Here is a 17568-nt window from a genome sequence, read left to right on the forward strand (position 1 = left end):
TGGCACAGCAGCCTTGTGGTCAGTCATGGCTCTCACAAAAGCCAGTGCCTCTGGAGTGGCCGATCTGATGTTGTCCACGCGTCCCTCCTGGAATCGGCGGATGGACGCGCTCTCGTAGGTGGGCACCAGTCTTCGGTGGAGCCTGCGTGGGATGAAGGATGAATGGCACATGGTAATTTATTCTTGGGAAATCATAAACTCGGAAAGAAAAATTGCCTCAGCAAGCTTTATTTTCACAGCCCTGACTTGACTTGGCAGAATATTTCATTTTAATATTAATAGAATTCTAGAGGGAATTCCCAAAGATGACGCTGGGGAGTCTCCCACATGGAGAGCCACGTTTGCTTATATACACCCGGGGATGCTGCACTGACATAAAATAAAGAAGTGACGGGTAGCGCTTCAAAAAAAATTCCCAACCTGGTGGGAAACCTAGAGGTTTCTGTGAGACCTGAGTGTTTGATGAATAGCACAGAATGGAATAATTGTGTAATTAATCATTCCCACCCATGAGGGAATCCTGTTTTATTTAAACTGATTCAAGCATGACCTCCAGAGGGAGGCAGGGAGGGGCCTTAGTGGTGGTAAGCGTAAACGGCTGTCCAGGCCCTCCCTTCCAGGGGCAGCTGGGCTTCTGACAGACCCATGGGCACCATGGCTGTGCCTCTCCTCCCTGATGACTGTGTCCCGAGCAGCAGTGGCCGCTTCCCCACCAGCCAGGGGACTCCTCTGTCCTTATGCATGGTAACTGGGCCAGCATCCCTGGGCTTGCACCCCTGGTGGGCACACTCCCTTTCTCACCACTTGGTAAAGTCCTTGGTGTTGAGAGTGGGGGAGAAAAAAAGACACAGAGCTTGGAGAGAAGCAGTGACAGCCCAGTGTCACCCAGCAAGTCGTGGCCCCACATCTCAGCCCTCTCAGGATGTCTCTCCCTCACTGGCTGGGCTCCTGGAGGTTTGGGAAGGCCATGTCCAATTCTGCAGGGTGTGTGACACTGTCTTGCTTGGTGAGCAAGGGAATGACCTTCCTGTACACTCTGACATATTTCCCCAAGACTCTAGCAAGGAGCTCCTGTCCTGTCTCTATGGTCCCTGGAGGCAAACGCCATCACTGGCCAGTCATTGACCAACCCCAATTCAGGCAGCCGCTAGGTTTCTGCTGAATCTGGGGGCAGATAAAAACAATTGTGATTATTACAGCTTAGAGCCTGAAGAATGCTGCTCATGGGAAGCAGATCCTCTTTGGCCATTCGATGAACCCAGGAGCCTCTGGCTATGTCCTTTCCTGGCCTTGTCCAGTGACAGCACAGCCCACAGGCAGGTGGAGGAGGGGTGCATTGTGCAGGCTGCACTGTCCCCCTCAGCTCTGGATCTGAAACTTGGAAGTGCTCATAGTAGAGAGGTCCCGAGCAGCTGGTCTTGGTGGCATCCCAAGTCGAGGCTCCGGCAGGATGCTGACCTCACGGCCTATCTCGGCCCCATGCCCTCTGAGTATCAGAAGGCACTGACCACCATTCCAAATGCCAGGCAGGTCCTGCAGCATCTCAGTACTGGTGAGGTTTCTGCCTCTTCAAGTCTCAGCAGCAAGCCCAGTCCTCATGTGGGATGACATCGGCCTTCCCCAATGTGTCCCGACAGGACAGACACTCAAAGCAGCTGCACTCACTTCCTTGAGAATTACAGCCCTGCAGGGGACACTGGGCTGCTGTGTCTGCACGGGTGCTGCCTGTTCATTAGTGAGAATGCCTTGCCCTAGCTTTACTGCAGGGTAACGTTATGCCCTTCATGGAAGTTGCAAACTGAAAGCAGGTTGGAGGGCAGAGCTTTACCGTTCATAGCAGGCAGTTGATGAGCCGCTGCTTCTGCAGCCCTGGAACTGTCAGGAGCTGGCCCCATCTCCAGGAAGATCTATTTCACATTTTGGTTTCTTCGCCTCCTGTAAGGCTAATTGACCTCTCCCCCTGCCTTCACTCCTGATTTCCCTACTATTCACCCCTTCCCCAACACACAGCTACCTGGGCCACCAGGTCTAAATCCCAGACCTGGCCGGACCACTTCTGGGTAAACCTCCCATCTGTGATTCAGTCTCTGGCACCTACTCTGTGCCAGGTATGGTGTGGGTGCTAGGGACTCAGAGGCATGCGAGATGCCCAGAATGTCAGGGTTGCGGGGATAGTCTAGAAAACAAAGCCAGCAAACCTGCAAACAAGATAATTCACATGAGTAACAATTGCCTGAAAGAAAAAGAAAATTCAATGTGGTATGACAGAGAATGGGTGGCAAGGGGGCCACAGGGGGCTGCATTAGATAAGGGGGTGGGGAAAGGCTTCGAGGGATGGAAACTGGGCTGGAAAGGGCTGGTGCGTGTGGAGGGTGGTGACCCTGAGCCCACACGCACACCTTCTGTGGGTGGCAGAGGCACAGCCAGGGCAAAGGTCAGGAGGCAGGAGAGAGCTGGGGGTGTGGGAGGACCTCAGGTGGGGCCAGTCCACAGGGGGCACTTCTAAGCCTGGCTTTTGTTCTAAGCCTGGTGTGATGGCACTGGGAAGTTTCATGTGGAAAGTAATCTAGTCTGATTTGCATATTTCAAAGTTCACTCTTCATGAAGACAGGATTACCAGGGGCAACAGTGGAAGCAGTGACCCTAGGGAAGTGCTGCCGTTGGCCAAGCATGAGCTGATTGTGGCCTGGGAGGGGCCAATGGCAGTGGAGGTGGAGGGCAAGTGAGAGACATTTGGAGGAGAATGGATATGGCAGTGTGCGGGGATACGAGAAAGGGCGGAATCAAGGATGAGTCCAAAATCTTTGTCTTGATCAGCTGGGGGAGCTGCTGGTTCCATTTCCTTAGCAAGATTGGGAAGACTGGGGAGGAACAGGTTGCAGCAATAGGGCTTGGGTGAGGTGGGGGAAGTTGGGATGGAGAGCAGCCCCCCAACCCCAACCATGGTCCTCATCCCCTCCTGGCTCGTCTCAGCTCTACACTCCAGTCCTTTGGAGCTCCGTGCCCCTGTGCCATCACCCAGGCAGTTCCCTGATGGCACATCCTTCTCGTTCTGAGGTTGGATTTGTAACCCAGTTCAGTCTGCTCCTCCTTCATGCAGCCTCAGTCCCTCTCCAGTCTTCCAGGCCCACAGAAGGCTGTCCCTCCCTCCAGGATGCTTCTAGACCCTAGATCCTACAGCACTGTGTCCGTCAGCCCTCCAGGGTACACACTCACTCCACCTTCACTCACCTGTAGAAGGCCAGCTGGAGGGCCACCTGGATGAAGGCATCAGGGCTGCATTTCTGCTTCTTAATGAATGTTTTCCCATAGTTGTCAAACTTATAGACAATGAAGTCAAGGTTCTTTACTATTCTGAGGAAGAAAAAGAAAAGATGTTTTTATTGCATGCAAAACAGTATGCATGCATCTGGGGTTTCCCCGGGCTTCTAGAGCCTGGTCTGTGTCCTAGCGTTCTGGAAGGTGCGGACGTAGTCCCTGCCCTTCAGGAGTGCACTGAGGTGTCAGAGACATGCCTTGACCTATGAAAGTGTCAGAAGACAAACCAGGCCAGGACTACTATGACCCAAGGTGAGCTCAGCTGAGTGGGGTGTCGGCCCTGCTCTGGAGAGTGGGTGGGGAGGTGGGCCTGGCTGTGTTAGTGAGGCAGGGATTCACTGTGACACAGGTGACATGCCCGGGATTTTGTAATTCACTGTCGGAGTAACAGGAACATTTTCCAAGTCTGCACTGAGACTCTGGAGCACTGGCTGACCCTCATATTGAACAATCTCCTCCTCCATCAGGAGTCTGGGGTCTGGGCTGACTGCCCACTGGAGCAGTGTCTGGCAAGGTCTATGTGCCTCCCCACTGGAGAGCGCATAGCCTGAGTGGGAACCCCGAGCCCACACGCACACCTTCCATCAGGACTCCATGCTCCCTGCCTGCCTCTCCTTGAAGTATTCCTCCTGCTCACAGCAGCTCAGCTCTCGGTGGGGCCAGGTGCTAGGAACACAGGGGGACTTGGAGGAGACCCAGTTCCCATGAGTGCTCGCCCCTCAGACCTACCTGTTGACAGACTTCTGGGACAGACTGAGCTCACTATCACCACAGCCACTTGGAAACCTCTCCCCCAAGCTGTGCCCACTCGGGCCTCACCCACTTGTATGGGCCCCTCAGGACCCCCAGGAAGAAGCCTCCTGCCTCCCCATCCATGGGTCTTTCCTGGCTCTCCTCAGCCTCTGGAGGGTGGAGCTGGGGGCCTTGGGGAACGTGGGGTCTGCTCAGGTCCCTGGAAGTGAGTGGACTCCTTCACCCACTGAGGACTCAGCAGCCCACCAGCTCACTGCCTTGGCCCCTGACTTAGCTCCTGAACAACCCTGCAAAGCTGAGATGTGAGCACCACTTTATAGAACACCTGAGGCCCCTCCATGCCCACTGAAGCCAGGCACCCTCTCCAGCAGCTCCCAGTGGATGGGTCCTTCCCGCTCTTCAGCTTCCCAGCCTGGCCACACTCTGTCCTGCTCACATGTGCCCTTCCCACAGCCTCCTCAGGGGCGTCCCCATACCCCCTGCACAGAACCCTCCAGTGGCAGGGCAGGCTCTAGGCCCATAACAGGACAGTGACACTCATCACAGTGTGGCCCAACTTCCTTTTTGTGGCCCAGCTCTGGCCATTCTCTGACTTGCTGGTCTCCAAACCAGCCTTCATCATTATGAACTTGTACAAGCTTGAAGAAGCTGCCTTTCTGCCTCTTCCCCATCTGCTTGCACCATGAACTCCTATCCATCCTTCAAGGCCCGTCTCTACAAGGCCCTCCCTCACAGTCCTGACAGAGTTCACCTTCTATATTTTTGTGGGTTCAGGTCAGCATGGCTGTTTCTGCTTTTGGCATTAATCTTACTGTATCACACGTTTTGGCCTGGGAGTCTACTTATTCCACTCAAATATGGAGTGCAGGTCCCATGGTACTTAACTTTCTGTGTTCTCAGAGCCTTACCACAGGCCGGGTGCACACTAGAGCTCTGCACATGTTTGATGAATGAATGAGAAAACCAGTGAATGAATGCATTCGTGCTTGCTTACTGAATGGGAGAATCAACAGCTACAGTGCAGACATGGTTGCCAGGATGTGGCTGCCACCACTGCTTGCTGCTGCCCCAGGCCCTCCTGCCTGGGTCCCGTTAGGGCCTGAACGGCCCCCTCCCCTTGGGGAAAAAGGCCCCTTTGTAAGTTGCACTGTACATTCAAGCAAATTGAAATAGCTTGAATTCAAATGACCTATTCAAACCAGTTGTTTATTACTCCCCCCTAAAGCAGGGGATGATTTCCCGGCCTTGACTCTGCTCAGTCAGGTGAAACTGAAAAAAAAAAAAGAAAAAAATAGCCCTGCGTTTGCATTTTATGGAAATGATGGATACTTCAGCAAGGTTATTTCCCCAGAGTTATATCTCTCCTTTAGTTTGACTACATTTCCATGAGGGATGGGGACAAGGTGGAGCCCAAGGAGAGGCAGAGGAGCTGGGGTCTTTGGAAACTTCCAGGGAGCCTTGGGAGCTAGTAGGCAAGGGCGGGGTGGTCCCTAGGGGACCCCTCAAAGGAGACTTCGGTTATCCTTACCGTTGAAGTTTTTCTGCCGAGGAGGCTAAGTGGCCTTGAATTTCCGGGGAGCATTTCCACCGCAGCCTCCGGGGGGCGGGGAGCTCGCTGACGGAGTCTGCTCGGATCAGCTTCCTGCTGCTCTGCGTCCTGCGGGCACAGAGGCAACCTCCTGAGGCTCTGCGGCCAGAGAGCTGTGGGAGGCATCTCTTCTTTGCTCTGTGCAATCATCTTAGCTGTCAGTGTTTGCGGCCATGGAGTTTCAGGGGGTACGAGCTGCTCCTGAACCACCGTGCAGATGAATAAACTGAGGCTCAGAGAGGCCACCAAAATCATTAAGTGGCAGGGCCAGGGTTCCATCCAGTTCCGCCTGACTCCAAAACCCATTATTTCTTTTCATTGTTTTCCTATTAGACCATGTTACACCCTTACAGAAGACTTGGAGAGAAATTTAAGAGCAAGCTGTGTTGTTCTCTTCTACAAGGTTTGTGCCTACTAGGGTTGGTTTAGGTTTCAGTGACCCTGAGTTTCATGGAAGAAATTGAAGACTTGGATGCAGGGAGAAGATTCTAGGAGAGAATGGGTAAAATTGGGAATGGAGGAAGGAATACTGTGTGTTTAAGGCACAGAGGAACCCTGCTGGGGAGCTAAGGAGGGACCCAGCCTTGGGATTTGGAAGCAGTGAGACTCAGAGAACTCCCCCTGTGCTGGGGCAGCCGTGGGCCTGGCCCTGACTCAGGATAAGCAATAGGTATTGATGTAGGCTTCCCCTCTCTCAAGGCAGAGGTTCCTGAGAATTCCTTGCCACGCTTCTCCCTGACTGCCGTAAATCTGCTGCCTCCTATCCATGGCCCGTGAAGCACATGATGTCGCGTACAAAGCTGGGTTTCAAATTCATCGTGTGTGTGTGTGTGTGTGTAGTGTGTGTGTATAGTACACATTTTTTTCAAATTCATCTTTTGTTAAGACACTTTCCAGACTGACACAGCCCCCAGCGACCACCCACATTTTTTTGGGCCCAGCATGGCAGCCCTGGGATCCAGACTCACATGTGCTTGAGCAGATGCTCTGTGCACTGCACCAGGACGATGCCATCGAATGGGGAGTGTTCGCACACCACACCGCAGGTGCCGTCTCGGCCCACCACAAACTGCAACAGGAAAGAGGGAGTGGGTGATCATGGGAGAGTCAGCATTGCAAGGCAGCCCCTTGGCCCCAGGTTAGGCCCCTGGCTTCTCAGGGCACCTCTTCTCCAGGGACACCAGAGCACATTATTTCCTGAAGAGAACACTGCACATGATTGCAGTGGCCTGAGAATATGAGAATCCAAGACTACTCTACACTCGCGACCTCTTTCCCATAAAAGCTGTGGGCAGTGAAGGTGGAGCCCCAAGTTCCCGGACTGAGCAGTCCAGGGATTTCTGAGGAGTTCATCCTCAGGACGAGTCTGCCCAGCTGCCCTTGGGGCCTGGGTGAGGCCCTTCAGCCCTGTTTCCTGTCATAGCTCACATCGGGGTCTCCTCCCAATCTCTTGCCTTGTGTGCCAGAGGCTGGATCTTTACTCCCATTCTACAAAGAAACTCACTTCCCACAGAGCTTCTCCCCAAACTCACCCTTTGCAGGCCCTCCCCTCCCGCCCCCAGTGTCCCCTGCCTTGCTATCCTGAGACCAGTTCTCCATCATCTTGAATTCAGGTCCATGAAGCCCTGCTGGCTTCTCCGGTTCGCCTGATAATCTGCCCTGCTGATGAAAAGAACCTGGAGGTCAGCATAGACTAACCCATGAGAGGTGGTGGAGAGGGCTGCACCCACCCCCACATTAGTACTTATCTGTGCCTGTCACTAAAAGGAAGGAAGGAAGGAAGGAAGGAAGGAAGGAAGGAAGGAAGGAAGGAAGGAAGGAAGGAAAGCGGTGTCTTTTAAAAACTGCTACCAAGGCTGAGTTCCAGATTCTGTGCATGTATTATATCAGTTCACCCCCACAGCTGCTCCATGGAAGATGATAAGCCATTAGCACCACTGTAGAGGCTAAAACAGCTGGCCCAGCAGCTGGAGAGCACATCAGAAATAACAGAATCGATATGCAAACCAATAAAAAGGAAAACCTGCAGAATGTAGGGACAGAGAGAAAGGAAAACGAAGTGTTGTCTAGATATGCTTATCAATGTGAGCTTTGCTAACCCAAAGTAGAGAGATGTTTTGTTTTTGCCTGCTGTTTTATACTACATGGCATATCATATAAAAGTGTAGTGACTTTAAAATAAACAAGACTAGGTTCAGGATTGGCATGTTGGGGGAATAAAAGGAGGATGGCAGAATGGGAATGAATGGTTTGACCTTGACTTCATCCCGTCTGCATGGGTATTTTTCTCTAGGTCAAAGTAAATTTCTTGCTTCTAGGCTGATGTCATGTAAATGAACATATATGAATTATTTTATCTCATCTTACAGTCTTTCTTCCATGGAGATGCTGGGCTGTTCTACTTCTCAGGGATTGAGGGAGGTATGTTGAAATCGCCAGGCCACGGGGGTGGACATCCAAAAAGCTGACAGCTCTGGGCATCAGAAATTATTATTTCAGCATGCATTAAGGATTTGTTCAGTGGGGCTGTTATACTCTCCTACTCCTGGCACACCCCCACCTCACAGGTATGATGGGTGATGGGAAATGGGCTCCAGGTCTGGCCCAGACCTTCCTGGCACAGGCTGCAGGAAGGTTAGGGAGTTTGAGTTGGGTTCAGCCACTGGCTCCTGAGGAGAGTTCTGGCTGGTCCAGAGATTGACATCAACAGCACATCTCAGACCCCTCCAGCTCTCCTGACCCCTCAGACCCAGCCTCTTAGGCAGCAGAAACTAGTGAGTGCGCATGCCAGACACAAGCACGTGCGGGCCTGGGCACCAGGCTGTGCCCGCTTGCCTACTCACTCTCTCGCTGGGGGCATGGCTGTGCTCTTGCAGGGCCACCTGGACGGCTTACCTGCAGGGACTTGTCGTACCAGCGATTGGCCCCGTTCTTGCTGTAGCCTCCGCCGTGAAGGAGCTGGAGTGCCCTGTGGGTGTCGCTGAGCTCCACGCCTCCTGGCGCGTCCAGGCATACAAGGCAGATGCAGCGCTCAATCATGTCCAGCGAGTCCCGGTTGGTGGAGTCTGCAGGGGAGGCAGGCACGGCCCTAGCACCTGTCCCGCTCCAGGCCAGTCTTCCCTCCTCAGAGCCCCACACAGGGCAGGGCAGCCCTGTCTTCTGGGATCACAACAAGACCCAGGTCTTGAGCCAGCCCTGACCCCCAACCTTGCCCCACTGTGGGTGGGCAGTGAAGTCAGCCAGAGTGTCCTGAGCCTCTGTCCTACCCCAGGATCCCAGCTCATTCGCACGGTCCCTGCAGGAGCCCTGCTCTCCAGCTGTGACCAGCTCTCCTCCAGATGTGCGGGCTATTGGTCATGCGTGCCAAGATGAAGCGGGATGCTTAGACCCTCAGGTCAGCCCACATCAGTGGAAGGGCCCTTAATCCCCCACCCAACAGCACCCTCCACTGGGGCTCCTGTGAGCCACATCTGTGTGTAGGCATACTTGTTTGTGCTGAACTATGACTTTCAGACATCTAAACTGCAATTTCAAAATTGTTGTTGCAATTTCAAAATTAGGCAATTTCACATTAAAACCTGAAGGAAGTGTATTGCTCACCTCCCTGCCCCCAAGCTGTTGGTTCAGAGGCAGAGCTGCAGGCAGAAGGGCCAGGCTGCCTTGAACCCACATCTGGATGAGCTTGTAGGGGCAGTTTTGGACTCATGGATCCAAAGGAGCTCCAAGCCTGGCCCACAGCTGGCTTTTGTGTTAGCCTCTACCAATTCCCAGGCTCCTCTAGACATTCTTCTACAATAAGCAGGTCTCAAAAGGGAATCCCCCTCCCTGGTGGCACTGGAAGAGTACAGACAAGGACTGCTCTTCAGGAGCGGGAGTCAGGCACAGAGGACGTGATTTCACCAAGGACACATGCGTTCCTCCCAGAGAGCACCAGAAGCTGCCCTCCCTGGCAGCTTCCTCCACAGGGCACAGGGAGGTTCACCAAGCCCACCCGGCAGGACCTGTTGGGGGCCAGGCCTGCTCCCGCTGCGTGTTCCCATTTCTTCCAAACAGGAGTCTATTGTGCTGACGATGTTCTCTCCACTGCTCGGTACTGGGTGTGGGGGTACACAGCCTGCCTCTTGGTTTAAAGTTCACCAAAAGTTAAAAAGTCCACCCAAAGTTTAACATTTTGGTTTAAAATTCCAAGGAGTCACTTCAAGACCCAATGGTAAGGGCTGCATATCACCAGGAGAGCCTGACTTTGGGGGCTGGATGCTGGGACAGGATGAGGCACCCAGGGCAGGGGTGAGAGTGCTCTGTGTGTGGGAAGATGGGTGCATGGCATTTGCAGGGAAAGGTTCATTACATGATAGAGACTCCTAGTTGCACACCACATGTCCTTTCTTTCCTTGCTTGTAGAACCCCTGGTTTTTAGCTTGGTACATGGATAACAAACTAGAGCTATACTTCCCAGCCTCCCTTACAGCTAGGGGTAACCAGGTGTCTAAATTCTATGAGCAAGATCTCAAAAAACTACACCACAGCTTCCGGGGAACCTCCTCAAAGATAACTAGCATGTGCTCTTTGTCCTGCTTCCCACCTTCCTCCATCCTGCTGCCTGGATCACAGATATGATGGTGGGAGCTCTCGCCTGCATTTTGCCTTCCTTGGGCATGTGGACAGCTCCCCTTCCCAGGGTGGTTAGTAAATCTTTAAGACCATCCTCTAGGTCTTCTCAATGCCTGCTGTGTACACAGATGCTAACTGCACTGGTCTTCGCTCTGCCCAGGTGAATTCTCCAAGTTCACAAGGAGTGTCCACAGATGCCCTTGCCTGAAAGGAGTCTCCAGTCCCCATGCATCCCCTTTCTCTCACTTTTTGCAAATCCTGGGGAAGGAGATGTCTCCCACAGCAGACCTTCTACTCTGGGAAGCCAGCCTAGCCTTGGGACATCCTCTCTTCCCTCCTGTTGAGGATGAGGCTTTGGGAGCCCTGTGCTTTCAGAACCCCTCCTGGTCCCTATGAGGGCAGGATGCCTCCTCACTCTCTGCATGGCCTCTTGGGCTTCCCTGCCTCAGTCTGATCAGCATCAAGGATCCGGCCATGCCCTGAGGATCTAAGCATAAATGAGAGCCAGCCCAGGCCCTGGGGAAACTCCCCTTCCTGTAAGCTCCTTAAGGAGATGCAGTCACCACATTACCCTCTTAGAACTTGAAACAGCTTCTACCGCCCACAAGGGAGAATCCAAATTTCTAAACATGGCACCGTGGGCTCCATGGCCACCTCCTTCCCACCCTAGATCCCTGCGTGGACCTCACAGACAACCTCCTGCCCCTCCCTGATCCTGTGGACATCCCATCTCCTCATCATCATGCAGGCTGTGCCCAGGACAAGGCCCTTCTCCTCCTCTGTCTATGACAGCCCTCCCTGAGCTCCCTTATCCTCTGGCAGTACCAGCCCTGCCCTGGAGGACTCCTAACACCCAGAGCACGTGGCCTCCACACCTTGCTCAGTGCAGATGTGGAATTGCACTCTTGTCAGGCCAGCCTCGCACAGCACCTGAGCCCAGAGGTGCCCCCCAATCCCTGACCACCAGCCCCTGCTGCACAGCACATGACCCCACTGCCATTCCCAGACCACCGTGCTTTGGACAGTCAGCACTTGCAGCCCCTGGACCCCTGGTCTGGTCCCCTCTCCCATATCAGCACTCACTGAGGGTGGGGCCTGGGCCTCCTGAACAAGGCAAGCACAGTCCATGCTGGGTAATGGACTTTAGTGTGCTTCCCTTGGCCTGGGCAAGGTAGGGCTGGGATCTGTGGACCCAGTTCAGACAGGGGGCCTGGAGGTGTCCAGCTGGCTAATGGGAAAGGGAAAGGCCATGTCCTTATGAAGGGCAAAACCCAACTACTTTTGAGGCTTTGAGCTTCATGAGTTGATGGGGGAGTAGGGGTAGGGTGAGGCTGGGACAAGGTAGGGCTTCTTCCCCCCTGCAAGGCTCCCTGCTCTGCCCTTCTCCCCTCCTTAGGCATCCCTGCAGATGGCCATAGGGCTCGCCCTGCACTATGTGCTGTGCCAGCGGTCCCTGCAGGCTCAGGCTAGCCAGTGCCTTCAGAGCCCTGGGGAGGCCTTGGCCAGGTCTGGGTCAGGTTCAGATCAGCAAAGAAGAAGGGAGAGGCATGCCAGGAGGTGTATAGTAGTGCAGGGTGGTGGGTGGAGGGTGGGACAGAGGTTTGGATGGCCGGAGAACAGATCCCCAGGCTTGTAAGCAGAGCTTGTGAGTGATCGGCTTGACCTCCAGCTTATGGGTGAGGGCATGCAGGATTTAGGTGGGGCTGGAAGAACATAATGATGTGATGCTATTAGCTAACCTTTGTTGAGCACCTACTATGTGCCAAATATCAATCTAAACATGCATATTGATGCATATAAGATAGGTATCATTGTCATGCCTCATTTACAGGTCAGGACCAGAGAAACCAAATATCTTGACCTTAGACCATTTACAAGGTTTCTTTTGTAAACACCGATGATAATAATCATCCACTAAGTGGAGGGAGCTGGGTTTGATCTCAGGCATCCAACCCCAGTGCTCAGATTCATCAACAAGGGCTATGAATGCCCAGCTCAGTCATGTGACTTCAGCCAGCAACAACAGGGAGTGCTGAAGGATCATGGAAGAGCTCAGTGTGGTCAGAGCAGAGTCTAGGATACCTGGCAGCTTGGGAAAGGCATGGGCCTGAAGGCCAGCCAAGCCGGGGCCATAGGCAGCTTGAATGCTGTATACCTCATTCCTGTGGGCCATACCTCAGGGTGAACTCTGAGAGCCCTGGCTTAGTAGCTGCCTTCACTAAGGGCTCCTTAAAAACAGCTCCAAAGCCAGTGTGGAGTGGGCAGACTGCAGCTCCTGAGGCAGCCCACAGCATGCCTGCTCAGTCAGGAGGCTGAGAGCAGGCCTTGATGCAGGCTCGAGGCAGGAGAGTAGAGGCCTGGCACACTCCTTTTTAACTGGGCAATGCAAGGCTGGCAGCAGGAAAGAATGGCTCCCTGGGCATCACTGCCCTCATCACCTCCAGGCAGGGGAGGCAGATTGTGAGGAGGCACTGAGGCCTTGGCATCATCTGCAGGCTCTGCAGGGCCCAGGAGCCCAGCGCTGCCCAACAGGAACCAGGTCCTGGCTCATTAGACAGGGTAAAATGGGAGCAGGACAACAGAGCGGGGAGCCAGGTGGTCTTGCAAATGAACTCCCTGCATATAAGTAGCTGATCAGTCAAATGCTGACAAGTTTATCGTGTAAGGCAGAAAATGAGCACTACACCCAAGCTCATCCACCATGACTGTGGCCCAAATGTAATGGAAACACGGGACAGCGGGCTGAAGGCGCACGGCAGGAGCCGTTTGTCTTGTGGCATCCTCATCGAGCACATCGAGGCTCCTTTAAAGTGGCGAATCAATCTTCCTCAAGGAGCCCGGCATAATAGTGAGAGGTGGGGATTGAGTAATAGGAGGAGCCTGCTCTGACACCCATGCCCAAAGAGGGAGCTGACAGCTTTGGTAGTGTGGAAATTCCAGAGGCCAGGAGGCCTCGGGGAGCCCTGAGGCTGGCATTAGAGGTTGGAAGCTTACAGGCTGAGACTCTGGTGAGCACAGACAAAATAGCACCTGGTACCTCTCTCTGTGCAGGGCTGCAAGACTCAGGAGATGTTCTTTAATGTGCACTACTGTGCACAAGTACCCCCGGACATATACCACCCTCTTTGGGACACTTGCCTTTGCTTGCTCTGATCTATTTCCTGAGAAGTTAGCACAAGTCAGATTTCTATGCCATGCCCATCCCCCTTCTCACAGTCCAGGAGATGGATGAACTGGGCTCTTTCTCAGGGGCTTAGACCTTCTTAACCTTTCCCAGTCCTATCTCAGCATCTTTCCTCCCCTGATGAAGGAGTACTTTTTTCTTTGGGGAGGTAAATCTGCCATCGCACATCTCATATTCTTCCCGACTCTCTGGCCTAGGGGGTGATCTTTATGCTGTCAGTCCTCAGAGACTATGAGAATTCAAACAAAAGTATTTCTCACTCTTGCAAAACAGAACTGCTTTGACTTGAGTTACATCAGGCACCTTTAAAGAGCTCTGGATAGAGGGTCTTCCGATTCCAGGAACATATACTTTTCCCCATTCCTCCCGCTAAAAACTTGGACATTTTATTCAAAACAAAAGTAAGAAGACTCTGAAAGATGGCGAGAGGAAGGCAGACCAGCCAGGGACCTCAGGACCCAAGGAACATCATAGCAGCAGATTCTCTGGGTATTACGGACTGAATTGTGTCCCCTGAAAAGTCATACATTGAAGCTTCAGCTCTCAGTGTGACTCTATTTGGAGGGAGGGCCTTTACAGAGATAAAGTTAAATAAGGTCTTAATCCAATAGAACTGGTGTCCTCATAAGAAGAGGAAGAGATACCAAGCATGTGTGCACAGAGAGAAGGCCATGTGAGGACACAGTGAGAAGGTGGCTTGTAGTTGCCTACCCTGTGACACCTTCATCTTGGACTTCCAGCCTCCAAAACTGTGAGAAATAAATGTCTGTTGTTTAAGCTACCACTCTGTGGTATTGTTATGCCAGCTCTACAAACTAATACACTGTGGGGTTGTTTTGGTTTGTTTTTTACCTGAAATACCCAATTTGCAGTTGAAGAACCCAGCAACGTAAAAACACAAGTGGGTATAGTTAAAAACAAACAAACAAACAAACAAAACAATCAACAAAAGCCTGCTCTCTCTAGTCAAAGGATCAGAATAGCAAGACATAAAACTTTTAGGTAATAAGCGTTCTACTTCAGCCAAACACCACAGAGAAAAACCGTGTCATCCCTCCCTCCCCCAGCACCCTCGCCAGCAAAGGCCAAGTGGAGAGCCCAGATGTCTACCATCACCAGTCAGTAATGAGGCATCTCAGCTTCTGGAGTATCAGAGAAGGCACGGTCTCAGATGGAAGCTGGGAATTCTATCTCCATTGAGTAATAACCAGCCCTCCGTCCTTTTCCCCACACAGCATTAATAGAGACTGTGTAGGGAGCTTGAACTTCCACCCCGCAACCCTGCAGTAATAAGGAGTCCCCTCCCCCAGGGTGTCAACAGAGACCCAATGAAGTGCCTGTGCTTCCACCTCCACCTCGTTATAACCTCCCCCATTCTCTTGCTGGACCAGTGTCAGAGGAAGCCAGTTAAAACAAGCTTAAATAAGATCCCAAGTCTTATAACACAATATATCCAAGTTTCAACAGAAAATCACTCATTCTACCAAGAACTAGGAAAATCTCAGTTTGAACACGGGAGGCGGAGGCTGCATTGAGCCGACATCACACCACTGTACTCCAGCCTGGGCAACAGAGTGAGACTCCGTCTCAAATAAATAAATAAATAAAATTAAAATAAAATAAATAAAAAGCAGTAATCATAAAAAAGCCTCAACAAGCAATTTTAACATATTTGAAACAAATGAAAAAGAAAAGAAGTCTCCACAAAGAAACAAATTCTCAGCAAGAAAATAAAATATATAAGAAGAACCAAATAGAAATGTTAGGACTGAATAATAGAATAACCAATATAGAAAGCGCAGTAGATGGACTCAACAGCAGAACCTAGGGAGGAGAGAAAAGAATCAGTGAACTTGAAGACGGAATAACACTGATTAGACTGGGGGAAAAGGAACAGAGTCTAAGGCACCTTTGAGACAAAAGGTGATGTTTATGTCACCAAATTCCCAGGAGAGGAGAAAGAGGGCAGAGCAGAAACGACTCAGAGAAATAATGGCTAACACATCCCCAAATTTGGCAAAGGACACACATCTAAAGATTCAGGAAGATAAGTTAACCCCAAAGATGATAAATTCAAAGAAGTATACACCAAAACATATCATAGTCAAACTTTTGAAAACTAAAGACAAAGGAAAAATCTTGAAAGCAGCAAGAGAGAAATGATATACATATATACACATGTATCTATACATAGACACACACACCCATATGTGTGTGTGTGTGTGTGTGTGTGTATAATATATATATATTCTATAGGAGAAAAGCAACTAGGACAACAGCAGATTTTTTTTTTCTTATCAGAAACCATGAAGACCAGAAGGAATTGCCATAATATTTTGTAAGTGCTGAAAAAAAAAGAACTATCAATCCAGAATTCTATATCAAGAAAAAATATTCTTCAGAAATGAAGAAGGGGAAATCAAAACATTTTCATACGAGGAAAACTAAGAGAATTTATGCCAAGCAGACATATCCTGAAAGAATGGCTAAATAAAGTGTTTTTTTGTTTGTTTGTTTTTGGTTTTGGTGTTTTGAAATGGAGTCTCGCTGTGTCACCCAAGCTGGAGAGTGCAGTGGCCCAATCTCGGCTCACTGCAACTTCCGCCTCCCAGGTTCAAGCAATTCTCTGCCTCAGCCTCCTGAGTGGCTGGGATTACAGGCGCCTGCCACCACGCCAGGCTAATTTTTGTATTATTAGTAGAGACAGGGTTTGTCTCTACTTGGCCAGGCTGGTCTTGAACTCCTGACCTCATGATCCACCCTCCTCAGCCTCCCAAAGTGTTGGGATTACAGGCGTGAGCCACCGCAGCTGGTCCCTAAGAAAGTTTTTTTTTAAAAGAAAAGAAATGGTAAAAAGAGAAACATTGGAACATCAAGAAGAAAGAAAGAACAATAGAAAGGGTAAATATCTGAGTAAATAAATTCATTTTCATTCTCCTTTCAAGTCTTCTAAACTATGTTTCAATGTTGAAGCAAAAATCATAAAATTGCCTGATGTGGTTCTAAATGTATATAGAGATAATATTTAAGACAAGTGTATTATAAACAAAGGAGAATAAAAGGTGGTAAGCTTTCTACACTTCACTAGAACTGGTAACATTTCAACACTAATAAACTGTGATAAGTTATGTATATACAAGGTAATACCTACAGAAACTGTTAGAAAACGCTATACAAACAGATAATTTTTAAAAAGTTACAGATATATCAAAATTGAATTCTAAAAAATGTTCGGGTAACCCACACGAAGGCAAAAGAAAGAGAACAATAATTGAAAAACAGAAAATAAAAACTAAAATATCAGAGTTAAGCCCTAACACATCGATAATTATGTAAAGTGTAAATGTTCTAAATACACCAATTAGAAGACAGAGATTGATGGAATATACGACAAAACATTACCCAGCTATATGCTGTCTACAAGAAGTGCACATCAAATATAATGATATAGTTTGGTTATAAGTAAATGGAAGGAAAAATATATAGCATGCAAACATTAATCAAAAGAAAGCAGAAATGGCTATCTTAATGTCAGGTAAAGTACACTTTAGAGCAAAGAAAATTTACCAGAGACATAGAAGGGCATTATATAAAAGTGAAGGATAAATCCTCCAAGAAGACATGGCAACCCTAAATGCATCTATACCAAGCATACTATAAAATATGTTAAACAAACTCTGACAGAACTGAAAGGAGAAATAGCCAAATCCACAATTGTACTTGGAGACTGTAACACCGCTCTCAACAGTTGTTAGAACGACTAGACAGAAATTCAGCAAGGACGCAGAAGAAATCAACAATATCATCAATCATTCTCTTCAAATACCCATGGAACATATGCCAAGATAGACTATACCCAGGTCCATAAAACAACACTCAACAAATTGAAAAGAATTCAAGTTATTCAAAATATGTTATCTGACCACAGTGGAATCAAAGTAGAAATCAGTAACAGAAAAATAACATAAAAAGTTCCAAACATTTGGAAACTAAACAACATACTTCTAAACAATTAATGGGTCAAAGAGGGAGTCTGTATTAGTCTGTTTTCACACTGCTATAAAGAACTGCTTAAGACTGGGTAATTTATGAATAAAAAGGTTTGATTTACTCA

At 50.1% G+C, this 17568-nt stretch overlaps 1 protein-coding gene across 1 annotated transcript in view; it reads right to left on the reverse strand.

Annotated features, from left to right (window-relative positions):
- The window catches only part of CHAT (choline O-acetyltransferase), a 53790-nt gene that overhangs the window by 12730 nt on the left and 23492 nt on the right, over nucleotides 1–17568 (reverse strand). Inside the window, exons 8-12 of the mRNA XM_031015396.3 lie at nucleotides 8555–8724; nucleotides 6628–6728; nucleotides 5600–5728; nucleotides 3232–3354; nucleotides 1–142 (exon numbers count right to left, since the gene is read on the reverse strand). Coding sequence (XP_030871256.3) covers nucleotides 1–142; nucleotides 3232–3354; nucleotides 5600–5728; nucleotides 6628–6728; nucleotides 8555–8724 — 665 coding nt within the window. The remainder of the gene's footprint in view (nucleotides 143–3231; nucleotides 3355–5599; nucleotides 5729–6627; nucleotides 6729–8554; nucleotides 8725–17568) is intronic.

Source organism: Gorilla gorilla, chromosome 8, assembly GCF_029281585.2.
Source record: "Gorilla gorilla gorilla isolate KB3781 chromosome 8, NHGRI_mGorGor1-v2.1_pri, whole genome shotgun sequence".
Taxonomy (NCBI): domain Eukaryota; kingdom Metazoa; phylum Chordata; class Mammalia; order Primates; family Hominidae; genus Gorilla; species Gorilla gorilla.